Source organism: Antechinus flavipes, chromosome 3 (genome assembly GCF_016432865.1).
Source record: "Antechinus flavipes isolate AdamAnt ecotype Samford, QLD, Australia chromosome 3, AdamAnt_v2, whole genome shotgun sequence".
In the NCBI taxonomy this organism is placed as follows: Eukaryota; Metazoa; Chordata; class Mammalia; order Dasyuromorphia; family Dasyuridae; genus Antechinus; species Antechinus flavipes.
Genome location: NC_067400.1, coordinates 245,572,863 through 245,593,333, shown reverse-complemented (window position 1 = coordinate 245,593,333; position 20,471 = coordinate 245,572,863). Strand labels below are relative to the sequence as shown.

Genomic DNA, 20,471 nt, shown 5'->3' with positions numbered 1-20,471 from the left:
TTAGATAAATAAACATTGATCCTCAGATGGAAGCTTGCAGACTTGGAATCCACTTTGGAAGTTCAAGAGGTTTATCAGTCCTGTATTCTTTGGTTGAAGCTGATGGCAATATATACCCAACAGTAATATGGCAGAATGTCTGATGTTTAGATGATGTTAAAACTTCTCAAAAGAATACAACAGAATTTATTTTTTTCTTCTTTTACTTCTTTTTAAAGGCTTTCTTTCAATGTGTCTTTGTGAGTGTTTTTTGTTGACTATTTATTTTGTGGGTAGATTATGTGTATATTACTGTATAATATAATGTATATATTAAAGCAGAGAACCTTTTAGTGAAAGAGAAATGGAGAACTGACCCAAACTCCAGGCCCAACAGAGGTTTTCTTAGATTTACGTAATTATTGAGCACTAAGTTAAAAAAAAAATAAGTTTGCTTTCCTTTTAACCGTAAGTTTCAATACTTTCATAATACATAAGGAATTTAGCTTTTGGTTTCTCAATACTAGCAGACTTTTGATTGTCATTTAATTCCATCAAGATTAAACTAGTTTTCCCTTCAGAGAAAACTTTAAAAAATTTCAAAACAAAAACAGCAACAATTACTTTTTAATACATGAAAATGATTTATTAATGAACATAATTTTCACATGTAAATAGATCTTGAAAGAAGAAAGTTTTAAGTTTTCTGGTTTCTGATGCAAAGGTATTTAATTAACAATAACACTTCTCTTTAATTCCAAACAGTATTTCATTCAAATGATTGTAAGATTACTTTTTGTGTAAATTTATCCATTTTCCCAAGAAACCAGTGCATTTGTGTGGTTCATACTATTTGTAATGGATAGAAAAATGTATTAAGTGCTTCTTCTGTGCCAAGCATTACAGTCATTACCCAAAATGTTCTTTACAAATGAACACAATAATCAAGGAAAATAATGAAGGGATCTGATCTTAACAAGAAGCTAAGTTTTACATATCAGTCCACAGTAGGACAGTACAGCTTTTGTAGAGTGGGAATTCAAGGTGAGAAAAATAATCCTGTTGCTCATCCATGAAATCTTCAAATTTTTAGTTCCCTCTAAAAATAGAAACATTGGTTAATCTTTTTAAATGTTTAACTTTCTATTCTAGAAGTTTTAGCTTTCTATTCAAGTGAGCTTTTCCACTCAGTGATATTGAAACTGTTGGACACTATTGAAAAATAATTTCAGAGATATAAGTTATAGAACTATGTTGTTAATTCTTTTGTAAAACATTCCCAGTTACTCCAGATATAACTTATCATAGTTAGCAGCTTATTTGCAGTAGCATCAAAGGCAACAGATCTATGAATATCTGAAAGTCTACATTAGTCCCATTTGTGTCTAGAAAACGATAACATAGTTTTCATTAGATCTTTCTATATTTTTTACTGTCTACAGATATTCTTTTTATAAGGCTTTCAATAAGCTGTATTAACTAATTCAATATTCAACTAACTTGGAAATGTACTGATAATTAATTAATTTAGTTCTCCATTCCACAAACATTTATTAAACACAATGTACATGCGGTTAGAGCCTATCATATGTGGTAGGCTCAAAGATTAGACTGCTAGATATGACAATGACTATATTCTCAAGAAATGTATACTCTATTGGTTATCTGGTGGGAGACTCACATACCTAAAAGCAATAACTACAGTATAACAGGAACATAAAATGAATAATCCAAGCAAAGTTCTCTCTGAGAAATTCAAAGAGAAAGAAAAAACTTCCATTAAAATATGAAAATGAGGAGACTATCCAGAAAAGCTACAACTTAATTGGAAAAATAGAGGAAGAATTCATTTAAAGACAATTATAGAGAGAGATGGAAGAGTGATAGAAAGCAATGTAGTGAATTCTTCTCCACAATTTCCTCTGAACAAATACTAGAAAATTCAGAGAAAGTTACATTTTAGATGCCTTACTAAACAGGCAAGTGGTGCCATCCGCATACAGAGAACTATGAAGATTGAATGTGGGTTGAAGTATACTATATTCGCATTTTTTGCTTGTTTGCTTTTTTTTTCTTTTGTTCTGGTTTTCATTTCACAACATGACTAATATGGCAATGTGTTTAAAATGATCAAGGAGGGGGAGATAAGGGAAGGGCAAAGGAAAAAAATTTTGATTGTCATTTAATTCCATCAAGATTAAACTATCACTCAAAATATCATAAAAATGAATGTTGAAAACTATCTTTAAATGTAATTGATAAGATAAAATACTATTGAATTTTTTAAATGAATATGATCCTCTTTCCTCTGACATTATCACCACTCTAATGAAGGTCTTCATGATTTCACACTTAGACAATTGAAATAACCTGGCATGTGTGCTACTTTGAGCTTCTTTTTACTCCAATCTGTCCTCCATTCAGCCACCAAAGTGATTTTCCTAAAGTGCAGTTCTGACTTTTATCATCCCTTATTCAAAAAACTCCAATGGTTCCTTAATACCCACATAATCAAATATAAAACTTTGTATTTGGGGATCAAAATCCTTTATTAGCTAGCTCTCTCTAATCTTTGCAATCTTTTTCTATCACATTATCTACTGGGTATTCTTCAATCCTGTGTTATTGACCTCCTGGCTCTAGGCATTTTATCTAGTGTCTTCCATGCCTTTGCTCTTTTTTCAAAACTCAGCTTACTGAATTCCTTGGCTTCTTTTCAGTCCCCACTAAAATCTCATCTATTGGATACTTTTCCTAATTCATCTTAATTCTAATACCTTCTCTTTTTTAATTATTTCCTTTTAATCTTATTTATAGCTTATTTGTAAATATTTCCTTGCTTGTTGCCTCCCCCCCATCAGATTGTAATTTTCTTGAGTGTAAAGACTATCTTTTGCCTTTTTTGTACACCCAGTGCTAAACAAAATGCCTAGAACATAGTAAGTACATAATAAATGTTTATGTCTAAGTGTTTGAGTTCTGTGCAAAGGAAAGAGAAGCGTGGCAAGGGAGCAGAAGCAGATTGTATCAGATCTAGAAAACTAATGCTAAACACACAGTTTCTCTTTTATCATTTTGTTCTTTAGAAAGCGAAAGCAGCAAATATATATATTTTTAAGTATAAAAGAATAGCCTGGAAGAAGTATCAATTTAATCATTCTATCTAAGAAGATAGAATGAACTCAGCCATAAAAAGAGCGTAACAGAATGGATTAGAAAGCAGAATTTAACAATACCTTGTTAATAAGAAACTCACTTTAAACATCTTCATAGAGAACTAAGAGGGACTGGAGCAAAATCTATAAAGATTCAGCTGGATTTTTAAAAGGTGCTGGAAGAAATCATGATCTTAGACAAGAAAAAAGCTTTTCCAAGCTCAATTAAAATAAACTGACAGGAAAATTAAATTTTTGCTGAGAGATGATCTAGACAATGAATTTAATACCAAACACACATGTACCAAATGATACGGCATCCAAATATTTTATTATAAGGATAAGATGAAGAAATATAGCATAAAATTATGATAATAGGGTAACATTATAATCCTGAAAGATTTTGATAAATTGAACCAGAGAAAATAAATAAGCAAGAAAGAAGCTAAGATACTGAATAGAAATTTAGAAAAGTTAGATATATCACACTTGTGGAGATTAGTTAATGGCAAAAAAACAAAACAGTGTACACAATGCTCAACTATCCATGGGAATTTTACAAAAATTTACCCCCCCAACATGCTATCAACCAGCTCCCAAAGGAAAACAAAATAAAATTCTAAAACAAAATGTATTTACAAGTAAATTCCAAAACCATTTTGGAAAATAATTCCAATTTTATTTTTTAAAATATTTTAAAAGGTACTTAATTCCTTTTTGTTGTTGTTGTTGCTATAGATATGACCTTTATATCTTAACCAGGGGGTATCATTTTAAAAAACAAAGAAACCTATAAACCAATATATTAATGAGTATTGTTGTAAAAATTTTAAATAAAATATTTTAAGAGAGCTATTATACCATATCATAAATCTTGTACATAATAGCCAGGTTAGATTTATATCAGGAATGTAGAATTTTTTTCAACATTAGGAAAACTATAACTGTAATTGATAACATTCATAATAAAAGCAAGAAAGAAAATATAATTTAAGAAGTACAGGAAAGTCTTTTGACATGATGAAATACTTGATTTTACTTTGAAAAAAACACTAGAAAGCAGAAAGTAATACTATGTGTAACTAAAATACATGCTATCTAGCTAAAACCAAAAGTCAACATTTTTTTGTAATGTGAATAAACTAAAGGCTTTTCTAGTATGATCAAGGATTAAGCAAGGATATTCATTATCAGTGTGACTATTTGATATAGTTCTAGAAATGCTAGTTATAATGATTAGATTATTTTTTAAAAAAGATTGGATGAAATAAGTAGTTAAAGAGGAAATAAAAGTATCATTTTTTGCAGATGACAGGATAGTTGACTTGAAGAACCACAGAGTCAATAAAAAATTGAATGAAATAATTAGTTGAAATAGCTTTAGCAATGTAATAGGATATAAAATAAGCCCCCACAAACCATCATCATTTCTTCAGAAAGAGATAGAAAGCTTCCTTTAAAACTACAGAATGTATAATATATTTGAGATCCTACCAGTCAAAATATTCACAAGAACTATGTAACTACAAAATATACTTTATACAAAGAAAAACAGTTGTAAATAATTGAAGGAATAATAAATGTTCACAGGGAGGTTGAATCAACAAAAACTATGGTACTTGTTTTTGCCTTGCTTAGGTCATATAGCTAGTAAATATCTGAGGCTAGATTTGGACTCAGGAAGATGACTCTTCCTGATTCCAGGCCAAAAACCCTATCCACTGCATCATGTAAATTAATTTAGTCAATGTTAAGCCAGTTGTACTACTTAGGAAAAAAACAAAAGCAAAAACAAATCAAGAATTTCATGAGAAAGAAAAAAATGTTGAAAAGGAGATGCAGTAATGCCAAAACTATATTACAATAAAACTGCACAAACCTTGTGACCAACAATATAAGTAGTAGATCTATAGACTAAAAAATTAAAGAAAAAGGAAAAAAACCATATTACAAAATTATCCATAGCAGTTCTTTTTGTGATGCAAAGAATTGGAAATTAAAAGAATGTTCATCAATAAAGGAATGACTGATGAATGGATGCCCATCAATTGGAGAATGGCTGGGTAAATTGTGGTATATGAATGTTATGGAATATTATTGTTCTGTAAGAAATGACCAGCAGGATGAATACAGAGAGGACTGGCGAGACTTACATGAACTGATGCTAAGTGAAATGAGCAGAACCAGGAGATCATTATACACTTCCACAACGATATTGTATGAGGACATATTTTGATGGAAGTGGATTTCTTTGACAAAGAGACCTGAGTTTCAATTGATAAATGACGGACAAAAGCAGCTACACCCAAAGAAAGAACACTGGGAAACGAATGTGAACTATCTGCATTTTTGTTTTTCTTCCCGGGTTATTTATACCTTTTGAATCCAATTCTCCCTATGCAACAAGAGAACTGTTCGGTTCTGCAAACATATATTGTATCTAGGATATACTGCAACATATCCAACATATAAAGGACTGCTTGCCATCTAGGGGAGGGAGTGGAGGGAGGGAGGGAAAAAAAAAATCGGAACAGAAACGAGTGTCAATATAAAGTAATTATTAAATAAAAATTTTAAAAAAAATAAATAAAGGAATGACTGGACAAGTTGTGGCATATGACTTTGATGTAGTGCTATTGTGCTATAAAAAAGGGCAAGAGAAGTGGTTTCAGACAAATGAACTACTGCAAAGAAAAGTGAGCAGAAGCAGGAGATCATTATATACACCAACAATAATATCATTATGATGATCAACTGTGAAAGTTCTAACTCCTCTCAGCAGTGAAATAATCAAGATAATTCCATAGGACTCATTATGCAAAAATACTAACCACCTTTAGAGAGAGTAATTATGAACTCTAAATGTAAATGGATTTTTTGCTATATAGCTAATTTTGAAATGTATTTTGTATGCAGTCACATGTATTAATGACATCATATTGCTTGCTTTCTCCAATAAGAGAACAGTAAGTAATAGATGAAAGTGTGGAATTCAAAAACTTTTCTAAATTTAAAATAAATAATGCGATTTTTAAAAGAAAAATTTAAGTCAAATGTATAGATAAACTTCTTTTTGATTATAATCATTCAAATCTAGAATTATTAAGCTGTCTTGGGAAAATAGCTCTTCATTGGAAATTTAGAAGGAAAGATTAGATGACCACTTTTCAGATATATGGAGAGAAAAATCTATTTAAGGTATGTAATGAACTATTTGACTTTTTAGGTCCCTTTCAATTCTGAAATTCTGGAATTCTAAGATATCCCATACAGAGTTGGAAATATGGAATCTATGCACACATACATATTTGAGAATTGCATGCATTATTGAAGGTATTGGGAGTAGAGAGATCTTGTAGGAGGGAGAGCATAGAGAAACAAGAGCAGGGGGCCATAAGCAAAGGGACAACCACACTTAGGGGGGAGAGGATGTTAGAAGTCATCAAAAAGGAGGAAAATTGTCATGGAAGCCTGAAGTATAAAAAAATGAGGTTTCCTTAGAATAAATAAAGACGGTTGGATTTAGTGATAAAGTGCTCATTTGTGGTCTTAACGAAAACTGTTTCATTAAATGAAGGGAATATAAAGGGAAAGCCTTATTCCATGGGTTGAAATATAAATGATGATGAAGCAGACACAGTTAGTGAGAATGTCCTTTTTAGAAGCTTAACCAGGAAAAGGGAAAAAGAGAAAGCAGCAGGATTAAAGAAAGGGTCATTTTAATTGTTACTGTTGTTTAAAGCTACATCAAACTGATAATATTTATATGCTGGGGGAAGGAACCAGAAGAAAAAAAGAAAGTGAAAATATCTGAGTGAGAAAAAGTGATTGAATGAACAATGGCACAGCATAGGATGAAGAGGTTCTGTGTAAGTATGTGTGTGTGTGTTTAATTTTTAACATCAATGGAGAACTCTCTGCTTTCCATACAAACTGAGATATTTCTTCATTCTAAGTGGACTGCAGTAGTATTTTAGATAAGATTACTTTATTCAGGTATTTTTTTTAACTATCATGGGTTTATAGATTTAAAGATGGAAGCGATCTTACAAGAAAACCAACTCCCTCATTTTACAAATGAAAAACCTGAAATTCAAAAAAAAAAATTAAATTATTTGACCAAGGTCATACAAGACAGAGCTGAGATTCAAACCCACATTCTGACCTCAAATCTAAAGCTTTTTGCATGCACCATACTTCTGTCTAGTTAAACAGCAACTTTATGAGACACACCTAACAATATTGATATATTATCTACAGGCTAATCTATAATGATTATGAGTAGTGCCATGATATTAGTTATTTGTCCATGATTTGTAAATACAAAGCATATCTGTGCAGCAGGTTCCCACCTATACTACAATTAACTAACCAAATGAAGTAAAGTTGTTGTTTAAGTAGGTCTCAAAGTATTTCATACTTGTCTTTTCCCCATATTAATGTTTTAAAGAGTTGATTAATTTTGATGAATTTTATATCATTCAAAAGAGTATCAAAATGAAGCTCAATTTTAATTCATGGATTATTTGACCATTTTTATACAAAAGTTTTCAAATGGAACATATTCTAATACTATAATGTATGCATTATATCTCGGATTCATTAGATACATGAAGGTAACTTAGTCATGTAGCCATTCATAAAAAATTAGAGGGAGAGAAAAGAAATAACTTTGGATGTCTTAATTTTTCATTTAATAATTTCCCTCAAGGGGCAGCTAGGTGGCGCAGTGGATAGAGTATCAGCCCTAAAGTCAGGAGGACCTGAGTTCAAATTTGACCTCAAATACTTAACACTTCCTAGCTGTGTGACCCTGGGCAAGTCACAACTTTAAAGGATGAAATCCCCTGTCAAAAAGAGGCAACACGGAATAGTAAAAGAACAATGAACTTGGTATTAGAGAATATAGCTTCTTTATCACACCTATTACCTGTGTGATATGGTAGAAATCACTTTACCTTCCTAGATCTTAGTTTTCTTATTTATAAAGATAAGAGAGGTTGTACTCTATTGTCCCTTATGTCCCTTCCAGATCTAAATCTTTGATCCTATTATCTTATTAACAGATAAATATGTATCAAAGAAAATCAACAAATATTTGAGTGGATAATATGCATGTATGTGTTAATATCCAAATTGTTACTCTACCTTATTCTAGTACCTTTGGAGATTCTAAACATCCAAAACAATGGTTCATCTTATGAGACATTTGTCAGGTGAAGGAATAATCCTTAATTATTTTTTATAGGAACTGATGGAGTCCCTTTAGTTTAAAGCAGAGAGTTATATGGAGCTTGGAATTCGGCTAAGATTTCAACATAAATAGAGGAAACTAATTATAGAGTTGGATACCAACCTCCATCTGTTCATGTATCCAGTCCAGGAAAGATGTAATACGAGTGTAGACTCCTGGTTTATTTACATCAGCACAACCAATTCCAAAGCTTGTAGCTCCCACCAACTTCCAGATCTTCATCTCTTCACAAACTAAAGGTCCTCCACTATCACCCTTAATGTGAAAACAAAATGAAAACAACTACCAACCAATATGGGTACAGTAAAATTAATCTTATATACTGGGTCACATTGTTGACTGAGCATAAGTGAGCAAATAGCAAGCCTTAGAAGCAATCTTAGGAATTTAGGTTGAAGGATTACTGGAGACCCTCCCCATGATTCTGCAGTGGGCACCACTGTTGAAGTGTGCTTTACATCTGTTATAGATCTTGGAGATGACTACCAGTAGGACAATGAATCCAAACTATCGCCCAAAGTATTCTGGACTTTGAGGGACTTGGACAGTGCAAAGCCAAATTAAAATAAAATGGTTGCTTATCAATCATAAAAACTGTTTCACACTTTTATGTTTTAAGTCTTACTCAAGAAAGTATGATAGTTTACTGCTACTGCTTATTTAAGTGCTTGTCAAAATGTGTTTGTGTGTCTTTTATGTCAAGAATTTCTTTTGTATGGAAGAAATAAATAGTTATCTTACATGACTTAAGCTGTACATTATTTTATCTCTCTTTTGGAGAATCCTTAGAAATGAACCAAAACATAAGATTTATATGATTCACCCCAGGCCTCGATGGCAGGGATGTGTGCTAGGAAAAAGCATAATCCTCTCTAGAAGCTAAGTTTTTCCCAGTACAGAATCTAGTCCAGGTAGGTTAAGAACTGAAAGAGATTTCATTTCAAAAATAGAGGGCAGGGGAAGCAAGGTAGTGCAGTGGATAGAGCACCAGCCCTGAAGACAAGAAGAGCTGAATTCAAATTTGGTCTCAAACACTTAATACTTCCTAGTTTTGTGACCCTGGGCAAGTCACTAAATCCTAATTGCCTCAGCTAAAGAAACAAAAAATGGAGAGGGCATTGTCTCAAGTCTCTGACCCCAGAAATAATTATGTAAATTGTTATATATGTATACATAAACACATTTATACTTAGAAATATGAAATAATGGGCCTTTTGTATATGTTAAGATCTTTGCAAGGGAACTTTTTTCCTCCCAACTTTATAGAATCTGAGTTGGCATGATATGTAGAATCCCACTGGGAAAAATTATGAAGTCCTTCTATTAGAGGTTTGTAATCCTTATTTTGAGAGAATAATACAGATTTCCTGGCTCTGGTCAAAAGAAAAAGAAATAAGATACAATTCCTTGGGAAATTTAATAATTATGTTATATACCTACTATTCTGAATGTCATAATTTTTAATTGTTTCCTTTTATCATCCTGATATCAGCTGAAAACCAGGTTTCCTAATTATCCAAATTACAGTTTCATCTATATGTCCACCTAGACACAAACAACGCCATAGCACCCAGGATCACAGATAAACCTTCTACATGTCCCTTGTTAGCCTATTTTGAATAGACTAAAAACATTCCAATTCCATGTTTTCATCTACCCTCAACTAGTTACTGAGATCAAAGATACCAAAATAGAGAACTATAAGAATAAGTAATAACAAGAAGGTACCTCTTCACCAAACCTGGAATCTCCTCAAAAAAAGAATAAGAAATTTTACTCCATAGTAGACATGGAACTTTTCCTTTACAAAATAGAGAAATCTGGGGCGCTATTTTGATAGCTATCACAGGGGGATGTTGGAGTCAGTTTATTGTGGTTCTGAAGAATTAATTAATAATTTTTCAGAGTATCTCTTCTTTAAAAGAGCAAATGCTAAAAATCAGGCTTGATTCTTTTTTTTTTGTTTGATTTTCTACACCAAGGATCAGCAAACTGCCCCACTCTCTCTATTTTTGTCAATTTTTCCATACAATCCTTGAGTTAAGAATAACATTTTAAATTTTATTTTATTTAAAAATGTAAAAGCTATTCTTAGCTTATGGCCCATACAAAAATAAAGGTAGTGACATCTGTGTAGGAATAACAGAATAAATTGTGTTTGGACACCTAAATCTTAAATATAAAGTTTTTTTCCTTTTCATTTATCTAATATGGACCTTGAGATACAGTGATCTTAACTTACCAAATGTAGAAGTTACATGGGAGGTAGATTCTGTCTCATTTTTTAAATTCTTCAAACACTGAAAAACTTGATTTAAATTTCTGCAATTAATATTTCTAATTGAAGCATACATTAAAAAGATCAAATAACATCCTTTCAAGCAAATTCTTTGGCGCATTTCTGGACCTTTCAATGATCCATAAAATGATTAGATGTTGGTAATGTAAATAACATAAAAATTCCATATAATCTATAGTACAAACGTATTTTTACCAGCCACGCTTCATTTTATTGTGTTGATATTTTAAGTAACTATGAATAAATTTTGATGAAAATTTCTTACCTGACAGCTGTCCACACCACCCTTTAAATAGCCTGCACAGAGCATTGAAGGAGCAATGATTCCACCATACACATCCTTATGATTGCAAACTTTGTTTGAAATTAAAGGAACTGCAGCATGGTTCAAGACTGGTGAGGCATCTCCTATTTCAAAATAAGTATCGGTATGTGTCAGTAGAAGCAAATTTCCTCATAAAGTAAATTTAGTTAAAATTGATTGTTTTGTTCAAAGGGGAGGAATGAATATGATGTAAACAATCAAGGGGAAAAGTCTGAGTAGGAAAACAATATATTTTATATCAAAATAGCATTGGACAGGCAAAAGATCTTATGAATTTGTCAATTTCTTTATAATCAAAGTAAGCATATTTGGCTTTATGTGATAGAAATACTTCATAAGAATGATACATATATCAAGTTTTGGTTAAAAGGAGAGTTCTATAATTTGAAAAATGAATCCTTAATTTATATTTTTTGCAAATTCATATTTAATCATAATATGTTTCCCTAAGTTAAGAAATGCCATCTACTGGACATGGCTCTCTTCAACAAAGAGATGATTCAGACCAGTTCCAATGATCTTATGATGAAGGGAGCCATCTACATCCAGAGAGAGGACTGTGGGAACTGAGTGTGGTTCACAACACAATATATTCACTCTTTCTCTTTTTGTTTGCTTGCATTTCATTTTCTTTCTCATTTTTTTCCTTGTTTGATTTGATTTTTCTTGTGCAGCAAGATAATTGTATAAATATGTATGCATGTATTGGATTTAACATATATTTCTACCATGTTTACCCTATATTGGACTACTTGCCAGGAGGCAAGGAGGAGGAAGAAAAGGGGTGGGGAGAATTGAAATAGAAGGTTTTGCAAGAATTTATGTTGAAAAATTATCTATGTATGTGTTTTGAAAATAAAAAGCTTTAATAAAAAATTTCAAAAAATGCCATCTACTTGTACCCTAAAAAAATAGTAACAGTAATAATCATGAACACAAAGAGGGAATAGTTCAAATAGTTCTTTTTGAGTGGATTTTTGAATCTGCACCTCCATTTCATCTAAAATTATCACCAAGAAGGCACATAGTTTTAAAAGATGGAAATTTTACACTGTCAAGGGGAGTAAATTAATCCAGTGTTATAAGGAGTGTTATAAGCTTGCCAACAATCTGGCTTCTTAATGTCTTTTTTAAAAACCAACAAAACTTGATTGTCCAGTTTCTCGGAAAGAATGACTCATAAACTTATTCCATGACACTCTTAATAGATTAAACTGGGGATGAAAAAATATTCACCCCTTCTACAAAAATATATTGAAGGATTACAGATAACTCTGACAGATTACTGACATCTCCAAGAACCTGATACTTTAAGTGATTAAGGTCTGGAATGGAGGAAAGTAGATTTGGGTTAAAAGTAGTTAAAGCTATATTTTCATATAATATCCCATAGGAACAATTTTAAAACAGAGAAAGGGCTTTCATAGTACTAAGTTCATAATAAACACTTGATGGCTACTTGTTGACTGATTGATGGACTGTATTGCATTGTATTTCTCTAGGTGCTGTAAGGCAACAGCATGGTCATTTTAAGGGATTTGGGAACATAAACCTAGCTGACCCAGAAAACTAAGAGGAAGGAAAAGAAAGAGCCTTTTCTTTTGTAGGAGAAACATGATTTCTTCCTCTTGAACAAGGAGAATCAAATCCAAAAGCTGTTATAAATAGGATCCTAGAACCTAACATTTTTCAGAGGAAGAAAAATAATATCTGCTTGAGAATAAAATTGCTAAGTCAATCACAAATTTCAAAAATATTAAAAACAATGAATATGGGGTGGGGTGGGAGGATAAATGTATACTTCTATGACATATACATATTGGATTCCAGTCTTCTGTCCTGATCCTGATATGTATTAGGTATATGTGAGGTCTAACTTGGATATACCTTATCCTTTCTAGGACAAAATATTGACCACAAGCAGCCCATTGTTCTCATTCTCTTCATCTCAGGGACACTTTTTTAATTCTTATGAAGTATGTAAGCCATGCAGACATACTTTACAAATTCATGAGTTATAAATAAATAAAATAAAAATATATATCCAGGTTGGTACAATTTATTTGGTTCCTAATGGCTGCAGATAATAGAATGAGTTAATTTGGATATTTCTGTAGGAATTTCATCACCCGTCAGCCTAGCCCATCTCCTTGAAAAAAAATTAGTTATGACCAGCTTGCATCAAAATGGAACCCATTAATCAACAAATAGGTCTAAAAATGAAATGGAGAGATACAAAGGAGGCTTGTTAAAAGAAAAACATTAGAGGGCAGCTAGGTGGCACAGTGGATAGAACACCAGCCCTGAAGTAACCCAATTGTCTCAGCAAATAAATAAATAATGACACTAGGAATTTTAAAGCTCAAAACAATCAGCAGAGAAATAAAGATTAAAAGAAAAAAAGAAATAAAAAAGGAGGCTGAGGAAGATTTTAATATAAACTATGAATAGCTTATATTAGGACCAAAAATTGGTATAGATAGGACTATGATGATAAATTGTACAGCCATCAGAATTACCCCATTCTGAAAGAACTGATTGATTATTATGCTTCAAGAGGACAAAAATGACATCTCCATTTTGGGATAAAAGTACAGGGTGTCTGACAATAACTGATCAGACAAATATGAGCTTTGAAGGCTCTACCACTGCTTCATAGTTCATATGAACAAATGGACTCATGACATGAAGTGAAGATGCATGTCATATTTCTTTTGAACTACCACGTTTATGCTTCAGTCATAAAGCCCAGCACCATCTTTGATGTGGTCATACTATGCTAGGCAATCCTGTGTTAGTGTCTCCCAATCAATTCCAAAGCTCTTCAGAGAGAACTTGAGAGTGTCATTGTGTTGCTTCTTTTGAACTCTATGTGAGCATTTGCTTTGTGTAGTTCTCCATAAAACAACCTTTTAGGCAAATAAACATTTGGCATTCAAAGGATGAAGCCTATCCATTGAAGTTGTGATCTCTGCATTAAGGTCTTAATGCTTGACATTTCAACTTGAGAAAGGAGCTCAGTGTCCAGTAGCCTCTCTTGCCAGGTTATCTTCAGAAGCTTCTTAAGACAATTCAGATAGAAGTGATTCAGTTTCCTAGAGTGCTGCTGATAGGCTGTCCAGGTTTCACAAGCATACAAAAATGAAAACAGCACAGCAGTTCTGTAACCCTTCAGTTTCATAGTCAGTCCTAATACTTCTCTCCCATACTTTTTTGTATGACCTCCTGCCTTGTAAAACTAGCTGGAATATTATCAGCACTAGATGCTTTACCACATAAAAGGAGACTAATGATATCCAAAACCTTTCATCAGTTGGAAATTTAATTAGAGAGGGACTGACTTCAACTAGAGCTATATGATCAATGACTTCAGTGCTAGTTTATGATGATGTCTTAAGAACATTAATTAACCCATCTCTGCAAAATCAAGTTTTTATCAAAAATCAATGTGGATCTATGAGAACTGAGTAGTTGAGATGAACCATAGGTTTGGGGCCATATATAACTTTCAGGGTATGATAAAAGAGCTTTTGGAGTGTTACTGTCAAGATAAAACCAAATTTCACTGCCTTCTTATAGAACCATGAATCCTGCATCTCTATGTTTTACTTGAACTTTCCTGATGATATAGTTAAATGATTCTTTCTTAGAGATGAATGAATTAAGCCCTATTGAATTCTTTTTCTTTTTGCTAGCAACTTTAAAATTTTCCCATCACCTTCAGTAAATCAGTCTTTCTGTTTGTGCAAGATTTGCTCCAGATGAACAAATGAAATGTTATACATCAAATCTCTGAAAACTATCTACTCCTTTTAGCAGAAAAGTGGAACAGCCACTGTTGCCAACTTTGTGTTGGCTCAACTTTCCCTCAAAGCAATGAACTGTTCATTCCCAGAGAAGTAAGTTTTCTGGCAGTCATATCTTGAGGCCATTGCTTTTGTTGAATTTGAATATTTAAGTTGGAGAGGATGTCTATGATCAGTCCAGCACCCTGTGCCATACATTGCCTTTGTCACTCACACACCTTTACAATAAATGTCAGTGTTTGCTCTGAAGGTGGCGTCTATGACGTTTTCTTACATTTTAGGTAATTAGAGGATGATGTTGGTGATGAGAAAGTCATGAGATGCGAAGTCTTCAATTGTTAATGACCATGGATGTGGCTCTTTCCAATTCACTTCTTCTCAAGGACTCCCTAACTTATCTGATAATCTGAGTTCATTTTGAAGACACGCATAATTATAAGATTGTTCTCTTTGGGTACATTGATGATGAGGATTTCCAAGTCTTCATAAATTTTTTTTTTTTCATTTCATCAGAGTTCACCATGGTGGGAGGGAATGCGCTGATGATGTTGGCAAGGTACTTGTTGTCAAATGATATTCACCTTGTGATGAATCCATTTACTTCTTTTGATTAACACACAAGCTTGTTGACTAGATTAATTTTGATTGCAAAATCTACACCAGCTTCATGGTAGCATCCTATCACTGCAGTCACTCCAGAAAAACTTGTATCCAATTCTAACTCTGAAAATCTGGCCTTCATTTGCCAGCCTTGTTTCACTCAGAGCTGCTATTTGGATATAATAACTGCAAATTCTCTCACTAGAGATGTTCATCTTTGAGGTTTACTACATTTCTAATTGTCATAAGTGTGTTCATGTTCCATGTACTGATGGTGAATAGAATCATCTTCTGCACATTTTATATTTTTTGTTTTTTTATCTTAAAGTAAGATCCCTGCCTGCCACAGCAGGCAGGCCAGATTTGGTTAAACAAAGAATTTTTAAAGGTACCTTTCCTAGCTCCTTCCTTACACCAGGAGGTGAAGAGAGTAATCTTAAAAAAAAAAAAAGTTGTAGAGATACTCAGAGATCTACCTAATCCCACTGATGCTTCAGTCCAGCAAGATGTCTTCATGGGCTAGGCCGCCTTTGTGCAGGATTATGATGAATAAAACTTCCAGTGTATTTGCATCTGCTGCTTTCTTGTCTGTTGCACAAGAGAACTTTGAGGAAAGTAAAAAATTTTAAATGGTACAGGTGATGTCTTTTGACTGACACGCAAATCAGTTTTAAGTGGAATTGCAAGAAGTGGTTGGTCTTACATACAAAAATGTGTATAAGAGCTCTCAGAGCAAAAAGATGGAAATTGAGGGGATGCCCATCAATTAGGGAATGGTTGGATAAATTGTGGTATGTAATTGTGATTAGCATTTCTGGAATGATCAGCTATGAATTACTTTACTGTTATAAGGAGTACAATGATCCATGACTATTCTGAAGGACTTATGATGAAAAATCTTATTCACAGTGATTGTGCATAAATACAGATTGAAGCATTCTCTCTCTCTCTCTCTCTCTCTCTCTCTCTCTCTCTCTCTCTCTCTCTCTCTCTCTCTCTCTCTCTCTCTCTCTCTCTCTCTCTCTCTCTCTCTCTCTCTCTCTCTCTCTCTCTCTCTCTCTCTCTCTTCTCTCTCTCTCTCTCCTCTCTCTCTCTCTCTCTCTCTCTCTTTCTTCTCTCTCTTTCTGCTCTCCTCTATGTCTCTTTTTCTGTTTCTCCGTCTCTGTCTTTGTCTCTGCGTGTGTTTGTGTGTCTCTCTTTGTATCTCTCTTTATTACTTGATGAGTTTTTTTTTAAAGGAGAGATATATGTTTTCTGGCACAACATGAGTTTTATGGAAATGTTTTCCAAAATTTCACATGTGTTTTATTAATGGGGGCTGGGGTGGGAAGAAGAGAGAGAATCTGAAGCTCAAAAGTTTTAAAAACAAATTTTAAAAAATTATTTGAAATGTAACTGAGGGAAAATATTAAATAAATACAAAGACATGGAAAGAAAAAAAAAAAAACGTGGTTGATCTCACTCTCTTCCAGAGTCATTGAAGTCCACAGGTTAAAAAAAAGATAAAATGATTGGTGATAGCCTCATTTTTGATGTCTAACCAAGTTCTAAAACCACTCCACAGCACCTGCTTGAGCCCTTTCTGACCATTGGAACAAATTATTCTCATCCACCTATTTCAGTGGGGGAAGTCTTCATGGTTGGGATAGATACCCTCCTAACTCGATGATGGATTTTGAAATGTCTCAGTTAACCTAAACATGGTTTAGCATATCCACCATATGTGTGTGTGTTCAGTTTAATATATGCAAGGAAAACAATATAGAGTATTTTACTTATCATCTAGTTCTTATGTGTACCCCAACATGATCCCTTCTCTCATCAGCTCTTACCAAAGATGGTGTACACATTTGGGATGGGATATACATGTGTATACCAGGTTAATGGTGGGAACATCTTACTGCAGGTATTTCATACTATGCTATTTCATGAAACAATTTTCCTTTGAACTAATTATGCCTACTAACTGATTCATAAAAGTAAACACATTGGTAGGGAATTGTGAGCTATGGTTATGGGTAGATACAGATCAGTAGATTTTTTTTTGAATTTTAAGTAACTTTTGGCAATTCATATATGAATGAGAATGATCCAAATACTAAAAAGTAAAAAGTAAAATTCTATCCCTTAGAAGGCAGGAGGGAAACATGTCAGATTTTTACAAACAATTAAGATGTTAAAAAGAATTTTTTTTAAAGAATGTTAAAAACAAGATAATGATTACATTGGTGATAATGAGCCTACTTTCCCCATTTATTCCTCTTGGATGTAACATAAGAACATCCAAAATTACTTAAAGAAAAAAATCTTTCCAATTCCTCATGATGCTATAAAAATCTCTGGATTTTCATAAGATTCATATTTTAGTCTGAAGGTTTCATAATATTAAATTCTACAATATTTACCTCCCTCTTCTGTGGCCCCCCACCCTGATGTCCAGCACATTTTCCCATCAGGAAAGTCCTCTTCAGAATTAGGCAGACATATTGGTTGAATCATATCTGTTTACAAAAGAAATAATGTTTTCTTTAAACCTAACTAAAAAGAAAAGATAAAGTAAAAATTTTTTTCACTTTAGCATTTATCAATTTAGATTAAATGAAATCATATGGAAAATATAACTTCTTGGTAATGTTAAAAGCTATCAATTCATCCCAGGGTTACAATAACAGCCTAGAATAGGACAAAGATGACCACAAGTAATATGTCAGTCATTACAGTAATATTCTTAATATAATATTGATTTCTATTTTCATATATTTTGTTACCTCCTTTCCTCTTTTTACACTTATTTAATTTACAATCTGCTATGTATACATGCATGCATATTATATATATATATACACATGTATGTATGTATGTATACATGCACAGATATATATTAAAGCAGGTCACATTTATAGACCCCTTTGCCAAGGATATATAACAAAGTAGGAAAATATATTTTATTACACTACCTGTGGGGGAGGGAGAGTAATTTTCTATTTTAATCTGAATCCAAAAGATTTCACATATGTCTAAAATGTTCCTTTTTATTTGCAAGCCTTTGTTAAGTATAATCCAATATGACATAATGTCTTCTGGACCATTTTCAAGAATTTATTAATCTCTTTAATCTCTCATAGAACACCGTGAATATAATACCATGTATTTTGGTGAATTCAGAAAATTGTGAAACTCAACTCAGAAGGGAAATAAAGATTATATTTTCAGAATAGTTTCAGGAGGAGAAAAAAATTGTGGAAATTTTTATTATTTTAATTTAAAAAGCAAGAAAATAAGGAAGCTACACTTTAAATTACCATCAAAAGTGAGAGGTATGGCTAGTTTCATTAGAGCAATGTCATTTCCCAGTCTCTTTGGCTTATACTTGCTGTGGTATATGATTTTGTCCACTGAATAAGAAGGAGCTGGTGTATCTATTAAGGTCACCAAGCCTACTTGTATGGTCCACGAACTGGGCATATAAAGGCTGAAATGAAATTAAAGATGGTAAAGGTACAGAAAACAAAAATGAAACAAAATATCCACCCACAAATATTATGAAAATTAATCCTAAAAAGGCTTTAGTAAATGCTAACATTCATATCAAATATTATGTTACTTGTTTGTTTGTTTGTTTTTATTCCAAGTAAATAAGAAGCAACACCAAGAATCACACAAAATTTCAGTCACCACCATAAAGGAACAGAAAACTTGGGATGAAATTTTCCAGAAGGCAAAGGATACAAACTTCCAAGCAAGAATAAGATACTCAGCAAAACTGAGCAAAATGTTACAAGGGAAATGCGGAATTTAAATGAATAGATTGGGGCAGCTAAGTGGCACAATGAGTAGAGCACCAGCCCTGAAGTCAGAAGGACCTGAGTTCAACTCTGATTCAGACACTTAACACTTCCTAGCTCTGTGACCCTGGGCAAGTCACTTAATCCCAATTGCCTCAGCAAAATAAAATAAAATAAATGAATAGATAAACTTCCCGATTAAAAAAAAAAAGCACCAGAGTTGTGTAGAAAATTTGAGATTCAAACAAAGGAATAAAGAGAAATATAAAGGGGAAAACTTTAATGAACAATTTTATGGGATTAAATAAAAATAAAATGTTTACATTATTAGGCCTATTGATCTAAGAGAAAAATGGAAAGAGATGGGGGAAGGAATATATAACAAAGGATGAAGGACTATAGAGAGAGCATTATCTAACAATTACAGTGAATAAGTAGAAATCTGTACAAACAAGGGATGAGAAGGAGTTGGTAATGCAAAAATATTTATAGCAGCTCTTTTTTTGTAGTGTCAAAAATGGAAACAAAGAGCATGTTCATCAATTGTAGAATGACTAAATAAGTTTTTATATATGAATATGGTGGGATGCTATTGTGTTTTAAGAAATTATGAAAAGGGGGGGGGGGGCAGCTAGGCGGCTCGGTGGATAGAGCACCAGCCCTGAAGTCAGGAAGACCTGAGTTCAAATCTGACCTCAGACACTTAATACTTCCTAGTTGTGTGACTTAACCCCAATTGCCTCAGCCAAAAAAAAAAAAAAAATTTAGTTACGAAAGGGACAGGAAGGCACCATTTAAGGAGCAATAAGATAATCAAAGAAATCAGTACTCACTCATAAACACAGTGTGCAGCAGTGACAATCCACACAGGAGTGATGAGAGATCCACCACAAAGATGATATCCTTGGAACTGGAGACTAACTTGCCAGGGCCATTGCATAAGGGATGACATGTTTCCCCCAACTATACGTGGGCTATAGCCTATCCTCACACCACAAGCTGAAGGAGTGAAAAGAAAAAAAAGAAAAAATATACATACTCAACGACCCATCTCCAATTCACTTTTCACTGCCTCTTTCTATTTCATGTTTCAGATAGATTGCCGCCAGAGAGACAGTTATGTTACATAAAACTATATAGTCAGATGAATTAAATCATTTCTTCAATTATAATCTCCTTTTTTCTCCTCCCCTCACTCTTCCTCAATTCTATTTTCCCCTAGACTCATATCAATTCTGGCTCATCACTCTCTTTTCATAGTCTCAATC

At 33.0% G+C, this 20,471-nt stretch overlaps 1 protein-coding gene across 1 annotated transcript in view; it reads right to left on the bottom strand.

Moving 5' to 3' along the window:
• Nucleotides 1-642: 642 nt before the first annotated feature.
• The window catches only part of TMPRSS3 (transmembrane serine protease 3), a 52,326-nt gene continuing 32,497 nt past the window's right edge, over nucleotides 643-20,471 (bottom strand). The window contains exons 7-12 of the mRNA XM_051990575.1: nucleotides 20,037-20,202; nucleotides 18,721-18,890; nucleotides 17,824-17,919; nucleotides 10,953-11,095; nucleotides 8,491-8,643; nucleotides 643-1,078 (exon numbers count right to left, since the gene is read on the bottom strand). Of these exons, the coding sequence (XP_051846535.1) occupies nucleotides 1,061-1,078; nucleotides 8,491-8,643; nucleotides 10,953-11,095; nucleotides 17,824-17,919; nucleotides 18,721-18,890; nucleotides 20,037-20,202 (746 nt within the window). The 3' untranslated portion in view covers nucleotides 643-1,060. The remainder of the gene's footprint in view (nucleotides 1,079-8,490; nucleotides 8,644-10,952; nucleotides 11,096-17,823; nucleotides 17,920-18,720; nucleotides 18,891-20,036; nucleotides 20,203-20,471) is intronic.